Source organism: Belonocnema kinseyi, chromosome 5 (assembly GCF_010883055.1).
Source record: "Belonocnema kinseyi isolate 2016_QV_RU_SX_M_011 chromosome 5, B_treatae_v1, whole genome shotgun sequence".
NCBI classification, from domain to species: Eukaryota; Metazoa; Arthropoda; class Insecta; order Hymenoptera; family Cynipidae; genus Belonocnema; species Belonocnema kinseyi.
Window position 1 is genome coordinate 45,775,057 of NC_046661.1, and position 12,622 is coordinate 45,787,678.

At 37.9% G+C, this 12,622-nt stretch overlaps 1 protein-coding gene across 4 annotated transcripts in view; it reads left to right on the forward strand.

Annotated features, from left to right (window-relative positions):
• LOC117172772 overlaps positions 1-12,622 on the forward strand; it is a 211,727-nt gene that overhangs the window by 35,524 nt on the left and 163,581 nt on the right. The window contains exon 6 of one of the 4 annotated variants that reach the window (XM_033360982.1): positions 7,063-7,263. The exons of the other annotated variants lie outside the window; for them this stretch is intronic. Coding sequence (XP_033216873.1) covers positions 7,063-7,083 — 21 coding nt within the window. The 3' untranslated portion in view covers positions 7,084-7,263. Of the gene's footprint in view, positions 1-7,062; positions 7,264-12,622 lie in introns of those variants that run through there. 4 annotated transcript variants of the gene reach the window in all.

Here is a 12,622-nt window from a genome sequence, read left to right on the forward strand (position 1 = left end):
CCCTCCCCCCCGCGTACTTTCTATGATGATACCATTTATAAGAAATTTCTTGTCACGCTCCCAAAAGTTGCTGTCCTGCACTGCAACCCCTTTTGCCTTTCTTCCCTATCACCTCAAAGGGTCTTGTATCAGATTTAAATGATTTAGTCATCAGTCATATGATGGCCCTTTTGTATTCGACACGTACCGTACAATTTTGGAGTTGAATGAAAAATTTTGTCTTGTTTGGCGTATCTCATTCCATTTACGAGAAACGATGTATTAATTCCAATTTTAAACATTTAAAACAAAAATTGATTTATCTGAAATTATCGAAACCCGCAGATTCCGAATTATTATGTTTTAGGCTGTTAACTTTAAAATAAACAAAAACCTATTTCTAAATTTTAATCCGAAAGCTTAACAAAGGACCCTTGCGCGTCGGCATTTTGAAGCCTTCAGATCATTTAAACGAGCTACCTGGACCTTTAAATATATCTATCTGTGTGCCTGCGGGGAATTTCTCAGAGCTTTTCTGAGCCTTAAGAATCTTAAGCATATAATCTGAGACTTCTATTGGTAGGGTATCACTCATTCTAGCTAATATATTGTACTAATTTATTTCAAAGAAGAATTTCTGAACATCTTAATTAGTACATTTATCATTATTACATGCACCTATTATTTTTAATCTGGACCTGAATGCTATTTTACAACTTCATTAAGCGAATTAATTTTGGTTAATGGGACTAAAAAGGAAACACTATTTTCTGGGAAAGATTTTATTTTTCACTCATAAAATCTGATACTTAAACAATCTGATAACATTTCGTGTTAAATTATGTAGTTATATCATTAAAATACCATTTAAAGCGATACTTAAACGACATGATCACATTTGTTTTCAAGTCTTTAGTTATCTTACGAAGTTAAACCTAAAGGGATCATTTAAAAACCTGATAACATTTATCTAGAAGTCTTCACTTACCTTATGAAATTATTAATTAAGCAGATATTTGAGTTTACTATGAAGACTATTAATTTTGTATCACTGCAATAAGTCAAAGCCAATTAAATTGCAATTAATATTGAAACAGTGAAACCCTTCAATAGCCCTTCCGAGAATTGACGCCGCGCCGCTGGTAGGCGTAAATGGTGCTGCGCGGGGCCTGCGGTTGTCACTCAGGTGAGCACTCGCGCGTAAAAAAAAGGAGAGCGGGCATGCTACTGCGGTGCCCATGCGCAGTACGACGCGGACCTCCACCTGCCAGTTGCGCTTTTTCCCACGCTGAAAAATTGTGGGCAAGCAGCTGTCTTCTTAGTAGCAACACAGTGCCACCACGACAGATGGTGCTGCGGCCATACCACATTTAAGTAAGCTATAGTACTACCAAACGTGCGAGCAGATCCTTTCCTGTGTGTTGGGAACTCAGCAGTCCTACAAAGGAGAATGAAATTGTCCCATGAGCATAAACTATAACTGTATAACTCGGCGCGAAACTCGGCGTGGGGATTCCGTGCTCCCGCCTAAAGGGAGCGTTACTGTACCAATACTGTTGGGACGACAGCTTTTCCAATGTGGGAACAGAGCATGCTCAATATGAGAGAGGAAGTGTACCAAGTTGCAGGCGAGCAGGGCACGACGCATTTGGTGTTGCAGCTCTACCAAGTGGGAGAGCAGATTGCCCAAAAAATTTTCAATGCAATTGCATAGTCTTTGCTTCCCGTTTATACGGTAAATTATTTCTTAAAAATTAACTACTTTTGATTGACAATTTTTATTTTTCTCTCACATATTCGACTAAAGGGAAGTATCTTTAACCTACTGACGACGTTATCTCAATTTCGACCAAACTTGCAGATACGCTTATTTTTATTTTCACGGCAGTGTAGGCAAATTACTTGCATATAATATCGTTGGTTTCGTATTTTTACGCACTTTTCAATAAAAACTAATAAAAAATTCCAAACTCAAAATTTGACAAAAATGTTCAAAAAGAAAAGCATTTTTTTCAACTTTACATAATTTTTATTCTCCTATAAATTGTGCATAAAATGAACCGTATTTTATGTACTAAGATCGCACTAAATGGAATTGTGGGTAGAGGCTTGGTTATCGAGTAACCGAATAAAGTTGGAGTGGAGGAATCCGCATAGCGCGACGCACGCGACCATAACGAGCTAGAGAATGAACCTCATTGAGTGTAATAACAAAATTTCGTTTAAATAAAGAAAAAATCTTAACTTTTTAATATATTCCTGCTTCAGTTCAAAGATGTCTTTATTCAAAGTGACTAAATAATTATAATTTACAATATGTGAAAAAATGTACTTAGTCAGCTTCTAAAATGTAGGTTAAAATACGAAAGTTCATATTTCTGGGTTTAAAATTTCCCGCTAACTTTCGAAACTTCAAATCTTAGCTGATAGGTAGCGAATATTGAATTTACTCGCAAACGAGACAGAGATCTACTTCGACAATATGACAGCAGACATTGGATTGATTATTTTTTTCAAAAATTGATGAGATGCTCATGATAGATTGATAGATTCTGGTCTAACAGACGCATTGAATCGATTGATTGAAACACTTTGCGCTCTGTGACAGCCATGTCATAGAGCTCAAAACCAGCCTCCTGCCTAGGAGGAAGCAGCACCCCCAGAAAAGTAGCCATCGCCAAGATGGAAACGGAAGAAGTTGAAAGCAACTTCTCAGAAGTAACCACCAGGAGTAAGAAGCGAAAACTCGCTAAAATATAGCTTAAAGCTTCGGACAGCGATAATAGTAGACAGTCCTCAGTCACTTCAATCAGAGGAAGCAGTAGGACGTCAAGAACGTAAGTAATTAGCTCCGCGCAGCCTAACCTAAAAGGAGTAATTGATCCACCTAACCTTAACACTAAAAAATTAGTAGCACCAGGCAAAATACCCTCTATTAATGTAATTGTGGACGAGGCTAACCACCTCTATATAATTCTCCGTAAACTCCTGAAACAGTCCACTCAATACCCACCTATAGTATATAACATCGGCCCAGATTTTTATTCAGTTCGCGTGTCTTATATTGAAGACTACCGTAAAATTATAAATAATCTACAGCAGCAAGGCTTCTAATAATATCTGTATAAAAGCATTAACTTGCCACCTATCAAGCTCGTCATTTGGAATATCCCCGCTGCATGCCCGGCTGATTCAGTTATTTCGCATGAGAAACCGATAAACTAAGAAAGCGCTACCTATGCTTCTGGTAACGGTCCCAAATACTTCACAAGCAAAGGAGCTTCTCAATCTCTAGTCCACTGCCTACATAAAAAAAAGTAGAACCCTACGTTAAACCAAAGAATCGGCAGCTACTGGCGCTAACTGCGCTGAAGACCACACCGCGAATTACAGGGACTGTTCTTCCTTTAAAAAACTCTCTAAAAAATCTAGTAATAAACCAAAATCTCTAAATTCACAAATAGAAACTACTCCCTTTAAACCAGCTGTACAGATTGAACCAAAAGAAAATCCGACACATGCCGACGCCCTAGTAGTCAATGCCCCAATATCGCAAAAATTACCGCTTTACAGCACAGCTGTCACCTCTACATCAAAAATGAACACAATCCAAACTCACACTAAACAGTCATCCAAAATATCAAAACCCACTAATAATCGAGCTAAAGCACAAATCTCCGCGATATTTCCCGTCCCAAAAAATAAAAACACTCCAGTAATCACTCCCAATTAAAGTTCATCTGCTGAAGATATAAAAATAAATCTCGTAAACCTCTTAAAAAGAGCTACTATCTTAACCACCGAAATAATGGAGGAAAAAATTAACAGTACGGAAGCTAAAGATTCAAACGCCGAAATTATAAGTAATATACTTTCTCTTGCTATAGAAAATGGCCAACTTCAATAATAACACGCTAAAAATAATTTTTTGGATTGCTCAGGGTATCCTTAAAAAAGACACGAATTAGCAACATACCTCTACCAAAATAACATTACCATTTCCTTGCTCAGTGAAGCCTTACTACGCGAATCCCTTCGCGTCGACCTAGTCCGTGAATATAAATTGTTCAGGAATAACACTAATAGAGGTACCGCCATTCTAACTCAAGAAAATATTGATCACCACGAACTAATAATTCCTAAACTTGAGGCCCTCGAAGGTACTGATATACAAATTAAAATTCACGGGAAACCATATGCTATTGTCTCGCTCTATCAAACTCCCTCTTGCGCATTTACAAAAAATGAGTACAGGAAAATATTCAAACTTGCACCCTCGGTAATAGCTGCAGGGGACCTACATGCCAAACACTTAGCTTAGAATAGCAGAATAACTAACAAAATTGAAAAACAATTATTCGAATTGGTCAATGATAAAAATATCTCAGTTTCAGTACCAGATTAGCATACTTTCTACCCTCACAGAACCAAACATAAATCTGACCTTATTGACTTTGCAATTACCAAAAATATCTCCTATACTCATCACACTTGCACCATTAACGAATTAGACTCTGATCATCGACTAGTTCTTCTAAGCCTTTTTACGAAATGTGAAAAAGTTCCGGTTACCTCTAGCATAAAAACTGTCATTCACACTTCAGTCCCTCAGACCACCATTAACAAATACGATTCACCTGTTAGCCCTGAGATTGAAGACCATACCCACACTTGGAATAAACTCTGCCGAACGCATCAAAAAACTAAAAGCTGTATCCTTAAAAACGTCATGAATCACCTTCGGAAAACTATAGAAATTAATGTTCAAGAGCACAGATATAAAAATTGGAATAAAGAAGTCGGTGAACTTCAAATCAAGGATAACTCTATATATAGCATGACTAAAGCCCTAACAAATCCGCGAAATAATATTCCCCCTCTCAAAAACCCAGACAAAACGTTCTCGCTCTCTCCTATCGATGAAGCAAATCTCCTAGCGGAAAATTATTAAAGTAACTTCGCTCCACATGGCGAGCCATCCGATCCTCAGCACATTGCGGAATGTTGAAAAATTTTTTCCGAATTTCTCAAAATCCCAAACACTGATAACTTCAAGAAAATAACCCAGAAGGAACTAACCAAACAAATAAACAATACTAGAAATAAAAAAGTTCCCAGCCCTGATTCAATTACAAATCTAGTCCTCAAAAAGCTTCCTATCTCTTGCCTAAAACTCCTTGCTCTTATCTTCAATGCCTGTATTCAACTAAGCTACTTCCCTGAATCTTGGAGAATGGCTCAAATTTTAGTTTTTCAGAAAAAAGGCAAGGGTCCATATTATCCAACCAACAACAGGCCTATTAGTCTTCTCAATACAATGAGCAAAATGTTTGAAAAAATAATACTCACTCGCGTAAACTTTCACCTCCAAGAAAACAGCATTTTGAAACCGCAACAGTACGGTTTGTGGTCATTCACAAAATACGAGATACGTTTAGGGGAGGATGGGGGTCTGCCGAACTATCATTCTTCATGTTAGGACCAATGGAGAAAGTATCACGCAGGTGAGGGGGGGGGCAGAAGTTCCTGAAAAGAGTATCACGTTTTTTGTGAATGGCCCTTTTCAGAAAAGGCCACTCTACGCAGCACATGATGCTCAAACTAACCGAAGCCATTAGCTTAAATTTAAATCGAAGGAAACATACTGGAGCTGTTTTCCTTGATGTAGAAATAGCTTTTGACAGTGTCTGGCATGTAGGACTGCTAAAAAAACTTATAAATTACAATTTCTAAAGAAGGCTCATGCTGTTTATAAGCTCTTATCTTTCTAACAGAAAATTCTCAGTCAAAATAGGCAGACACTCTCAAAAGAGAAACTCATTCGAGCGGGTGTGCCCCAAAGCAGCATTCTAGGACCGGGTTTCTTGATCATTTACGTAAACGACATCCCTGAGGTCCCCGAAGTTTCAATTAGACTATATGCAGATGACACCGCGTTATTCACTTTTTCCTGGTACGTTCCAAAATTTTCAAAACTACTTAACAATGCTCTTGAGCTCATCGAGGCTTGGGCTAAACTATGGAGAAAAAAATAAACGTAGCAAAGTCAGAATCAATTCTTTTTTCAGTCAGAAGACCAGTTAAAATTGATCCACTCAAAATGTTTAACGAATCAATAGAATGGAAAAATTCCGTAAAATACCTAGGTAATAAACTTCATAAGCGTCTTAATTAGAAGTAGCATATCCATGAAAGTAAAGGGAAATCTCTCGGGGTTCTCGCGCGCTTAAATCCCATTATTAACAGACACTCGAGTCTAAAACCCGAATATGGACTCCTAATCCACAAAATTTTTATCCGACCTATCATAATTTATGCATTTACAATATGGGGAAGTGCGTCAAAAAGTAATGTCAATCAAATTCAGATACACCAAGAACTCTGTACATTACAGAGAGTTTCAACTACCATATATCTCCGAGTATATCAAAGAAAACGACATTAAATTGTACCAATCTGCATCATTATCACCTTTTGAACATATTTCCTCTCTAGGGAAATATAATTTTGATCCATTTCGCAAACATGCGATGCCAAAGACTTTCTTGTGAAATAAGTCACCCAGGTCGAAGTGGCCCTGCCACCCCTGACCTACTAGGAACTTTTTTTTTCGTCCCTATACTCCCACTTTTCTTCTTCTTTTCTCACCTTTTCTTCTATAAAATAAATTCAAAGATTGTTGTGGTTTTTTCCGCTTGCGGGCTTTTTCCACACATAATTAACGTCACTTTAAATTCCAGCAATGTCAAATTTCTCGTAGATTGTGTCACAATGCCCAAACGGGTAACGCACAACAACTTCTTCCAGTCTGATCATTCTTCGGGGAGATCATTTGTCACAAGTGCGCGACTGGCGCGGCTTCGCCAGTCGCGGCTTCGCCGCGCCAGCCGTCCGTTCCCGTACACTGGATCTCACAAGAGGGGGCGATGGTTGGGGCCCCCTCAGCCCCACCTCTTTTTCTTCTTCTCGACAATATGACTGATCTCAGGGAGTGTTCTTGTCTAGTATACGAAATTTCTTGTCTAGTATAAGATAGAAATTTACAAAAATTGGAAAAAATTCAATGAATTGTTCGAATTGCAGAAAAGGATTCAGTCAGTTTGATGCACAGTCTCCTTCAAATGAAGTGAACCTAACTGAGGAGGATTAAGCACAAATAGATGATAATGATGAAGGACAAGTAGAAAACAAGGACAATGATATAGACTTTTCATTATCGCCAAATCACGATAGCGAATGTAAGTATGATTATCACGGAGCATGCGTTGAAGTTTTGACTCAAATAAAAGAAAAGTTTGCAGAGACTGAAACCTCAGAAAAGATTTTGCTTCTAACTCTGGCACCTAAATAATGGGGCCGCAGGAAATTAATGAAGAAATTTAATACATCTAAACTGCAATCCAAATAAGCTAAGAAACTTCTGGCTCAAACAGGAATCTTGACACCTTAAATTAGGGAAAAAATTTCCAGTGGAAATTAAAATTTTAGTACAAAATTTCTACGAGGATGATGAAAATAGTCGCTTGATACCTGATAAGAAGGACTTTGTATCAGTAAAACAAATAGATGGATTCCGTAAACAAGTTCAGAGACGATTAGTGTTATGGAATCTTGCAGTATTATTTCAGCGTTTTCAAACTGATCTTCCACAAGTCAAAAAGGATTTTTTCAACTTTCACAGCTTAGAGTACGCCAATGAGTTCTGGCCGGTGAAAGTGACATGCATTCGATTTGTGTTTGTGTTCATCACGAAAATGTTAACTCAATGTTGGATTCAATAGGTTTAGAACAGTTAATTGAAAATTGCGGCATCCTTTTAAGAGATTACCAAGATTGTTTTAAGTTAATTACTTGCAAAAATCCTTCAGAAGCCTGCTATTTGAACGAATATAAATCTTGCCCCAAGTTAGCCACACTAAAAGAATATCTTACTAACATTGTAGACAGAAATTGTACCAATGAAGTTACATTTTCAGCTTGGACACACACTGATAGAAGCTCATTAAAAACCCAAGTAGCTAAAAGTTATGATTTCGTAGATGACTTCCGTAACAAACTTTTTAAGGTAAAATCCATTCATTCAATGCAAAAAACAATCACTGTTTAATGAAGAGTTTAAAAAGAAGCGACAAGAGGGTGGGTTCTTAATTCAATTTGATTTTGCGGAAAACTTCGCTTTCGTTGTGCAACATGCGATCCAATTTCAATATTGGAATAATGATCAGACAACCATATTTACTGTATTTATTTGCTATATCAAAAATAACGAGCAAAAGCATTAAAGTGTGACCATCTTATCTGACAATTTAAGCCACCATACTGTTGCCGCATACAGCTATCAGACTAATCAATGAGCACTTAAAAGAACATTTTTCACCGAAAATCTTTTTTCACTTCACTGGTGGAGCAGGGCAGAACTTTAAAAACAAGTATATACTGTTAAAAATGTTTGGAATTCTACAACACTTCTACAAGGCTTCTACATTACAAGCGTAAGGTAAAATTGCAAAAATGGTATTGGAATGACGAAATTGCGATACATGTATTGTAAGAATTAAGTCGTGAAGTCACCGTCCAGAATTTCAATACATGTATTAGAGCGTATATATAAGACGAAAATTGTACACAAGGAAATCACGTAATTAATGGAATTCACGGGATTCATCGAATTTAAGGAATTTATGAAATTCACGGAATTCATGACATTCACAGAATTCATGAAAATAAAGGAAATTACCGAAATCTATGGAATTAATTGAATTGAAGGAATTCACGAGATGTATGGAATTCACGAAATTCAAGGAATTTGTGAAATTGACTCTAATAACGGAATTGGCGGAATTCAAGGAATCGCAGGAATTCAAGGAATTCGTGTAACGCCCGGAATTCACAGAATTTATGCATTTCTCGGAATTCAAGGAATTTACAGATTTTATGAGAGTAAAGGAATTAATGAAATTCATGGAATTGAAGGAATTACCGGAATGCATGGAATTAGCGGGATGGGCGGAATTCATAGAATTTACGCAATTCAAGAAAGGACCCCGCACTAAATGTATGGTAAAATGGCTTTCGGTGGATTTAGCTGAAACTTTGTAATTTTTAAGGCTATAAGTACCGGATGAAATATCCGTAAAAAAATCCAAAAAATGGACAGTTTTAGCGCTATGCGGCGCTAAGCGCTCAAGATCAGTGAATAAAACGAATTACAACAGATTTTGTTACAAAAGCGATGTCAACATAGAAATCACGGTTCAGATCGTGGCCTGTCATATTTTCGCCTACACCATTGACTCATATAGCGCGCTTCTCAAAACGATCAAACGCTAAGCGCTGAAGATTTGAACTTGACTAAGTAATTACTTTTTTAAAGACAGAAATGGTATCCAAAGTAACATTAGTAACTAGTGCGCACATCGATAATAAGAGTGTACTCTTCGCCAGAGGGCCAAACGTTAAGCGCCCATGATCAGCTAATAGAACCAATCCTAGTAGCTTTAGCGACGCAAGCGATGCCTGTATACGAAACACGCATCAAGAAGTGGTCAGTAACATGTTTAGCCAAGCCAATGGCAATATGAGTCAACACTGTTGACTCATATAGCGCGTTTATCAGAACGGGCAAATGCTAAGCGCAGAAGATTTGAAGTTGACTAAGAAATCACTTTTTCAAAGGCCTTTCACAAAAGAAATGACAGACAAATATACCGTCGTCGATGGAAATAATGAGTGAATGCTGCATGATGAACGACTTCAGAATGAGCGACGAACTGAAAGTAGGCCTAATGACTTAAAAAAAGTTGAAACCTCGCCATTCACTTATTATTATAGTAAACACACACACACACACACACACACACACACACACACACACACACACACACACACACACACACACACACACACACACACACACACACACACTAAACATATATTAAACAGCATTCACTTATTATTTCCATTGACGATGGTATGCTTGTCATTTATTTTGTGAAAGTTCTTGAGAGCGGATAGTAATTTTATTGGTAAGCTTAGGAAAAAAATTCCTATCTGTTCCCTTCTGTATTAATTGTGTTGTATTTCTTATTCCCTTTTTGTGTCTAGTTTCTTGTGTTTATTTGTTTTATTTTGTTGTTTCTGAATTTTTCTTTCGTTTTAATAATACATTCCTCTGCCTTTGAAGACCATAAGAGCTTGTTTCTCTTATGGTTTAAAAAATAGCATTCAGAGTTCGAGTTAATTGCTATGTGTGCGATAGAGTCTATTAGCCAGGATAAATGGCTCGAATTGATGAAAATAATAATCCTGATAGGCAAAACATAGCAATTTTTAGACGCCTTCAACTTCGAAGACCACCACTTGAAGTCGCCGATGAGAGTAGGTTATGTCTCAATTGCAATCAATCCATTCGCAATGAGATAGAGGAGCTCCAACGTGACCCAGGTTGTTTAAGACTGAATGTTCTTACACAGACAGGCAGGCAAACTTTCATGTTCTGTAACGCTGATCTTAATACTCCAAGGATTTCAATTGAATGTAGAGTTAACGCTTTTATTGTCATGGATATTTTCATTCCAGAAGAAACAAGAGCATGCTTAAATCATTTGGATGAACATAGTTTCATCTTAGGCCCCTAGCTTCCTGGACTGCAAGCAATTAATAGACCGTATAGGATTTCGGGACAGCAGTTACTTCTGTGTACATACGTGAGGAAAAAAGATCTGCTGACTTTCCTTTGCAAAATGCGTCAAGGTCTTTCTGATGAATTTCTGAAAGTGATTTTTCATTATTCGAGCCGGCAAGCTACAAGCATGGCCATTGCTACTGTAAGAGAGTCTTTAATGCAGGGATTTGTGTCTGGTAACATTGGATTTAATACGATAAGCAGAGAGGAATTCATTGAAAGACACGTGACATCATTTGGCAATGAACTTTATAATCCACAACCAGAAATTCCCAGAGCTATTGCTATCATCGATGGAACTTATGCTTACATGCAGGAGAGCAGTAACTTTCGTGTACTTCGACAGTCATTCTGCAAACATAAAGGACGTCACTTCGTAAAACCTGCTATTATTGTTAATCCTTGCGGATACATACTTGAAATACAAGGACCATATTTTTCTGACTCACGAAACAATGACGCACAAATGCTCATTAACGAACTTGAAAGAGATGTGGAAGGTATGAGAGAATTTTTCGACACTAGTGATAATTTTATAGAGGACCGTGGATATAGAGATGCTCAACCGCTTTTAGAACGCTTAGGTATTGTGTCCAAGATACCACCATTTCTCCAACAAGGACAGAGTCAATTGGTAACGGAAGAAGCAAACGAAGCTCGGCTAATAACGAAATCTAGATGGCTAGTGGAATCCAGAAATGGCCACATAAAGTCCATTTCCAAGTTCTTCGAGAAAACCATTCCGATGGCTCATGTAAACAATCTAAGGGACTTCTTTCGTATTGCTGGTGCCAAAATTAATCGATACCATCCTGTTATCGAGATGCAAGGCTCTACAGCAGAGCTTGCAAGAAAATATATAGCGAGAGCTCGTACGCCAAATATTGTTCAAGCGGGCGTAGAAGTGGACGATATGCGCTACGGAAATGTAAATTGGAATCGCCTGCATGAACTTCAAGTACCACAATTTCCTCGCCTTACATTCGAAGACATACGCGACATAACAATTGGCGTGTATCAAGTAGAACTTGCCCCATCTTACGTTCAAGACAAGCTGCAACGAGAAGAAGATGAGGAGTTTCAACTAGATACGCGACATAATGAACCTGGTTTGATCAGAGTACGAGTATTTTCTGGTTTCCGAAATGCGACAAGGTACCAGCTGTGGATAGCGTTCAATGAGATCGATGCAATAGGACCAGACAATAACGAAACGCTTCTCGGTTATTACAGCACATGTAAGTCAGGGGCCAGAACTCTTGGCACTTGCGCACATATTGCAAGCGTTTTATGGTTCCTGGGTTATGCACGTCACCAGCAACACGTAAAGTATTTTCAAACTTCCTTGCTATAAAGGATTCTAGACTCTGCTAATAGAGGTGAACAAGCGAACCCGAATCAAGATCCAGAAATAGTTTCATATTTCGCAAAAGCTAAAGGGATTGGTTCTATTCGCTGATCATGGGTGCTTAGCGTTCGGCCTTCTTGCGAAGGGTACACTGTTATTATCGAAATGTGCGTACTAGTTACTAATGCTACTTTGGGTACCATTTCTGCCTTTAAAGAAGTGATTAATTAGTCAATTTAAAACCTTGGGCGCTCAGCATTTGATCGTTTTAAGAAACGCGCTATATGAGTCAACGGTGTAGGCGAAAATATGACAGACCACGATCTGAACCGTGATTTCTATGTTGACATCGCTTTTGTAACTAAATCTATTGTAATTCGTTCTATTCACTGATCATGAGCGCTTAGCGTTGGCACTCTTGAGAAAAGTACAATGTAATTATCGGAATGTACGCACTAATTACTAATGTTACTTTGGGTACCATTTCTGCCTTTGATAAAGTGATGAATTAGTCAAGTTAAAATCTTGGGCGCTTAGCGTTTGATCGTTTTGAGAAGCGCGCTATATAAGTCAACGGTGTAGGCGAAAATATGACAGACCACGATCTGAAC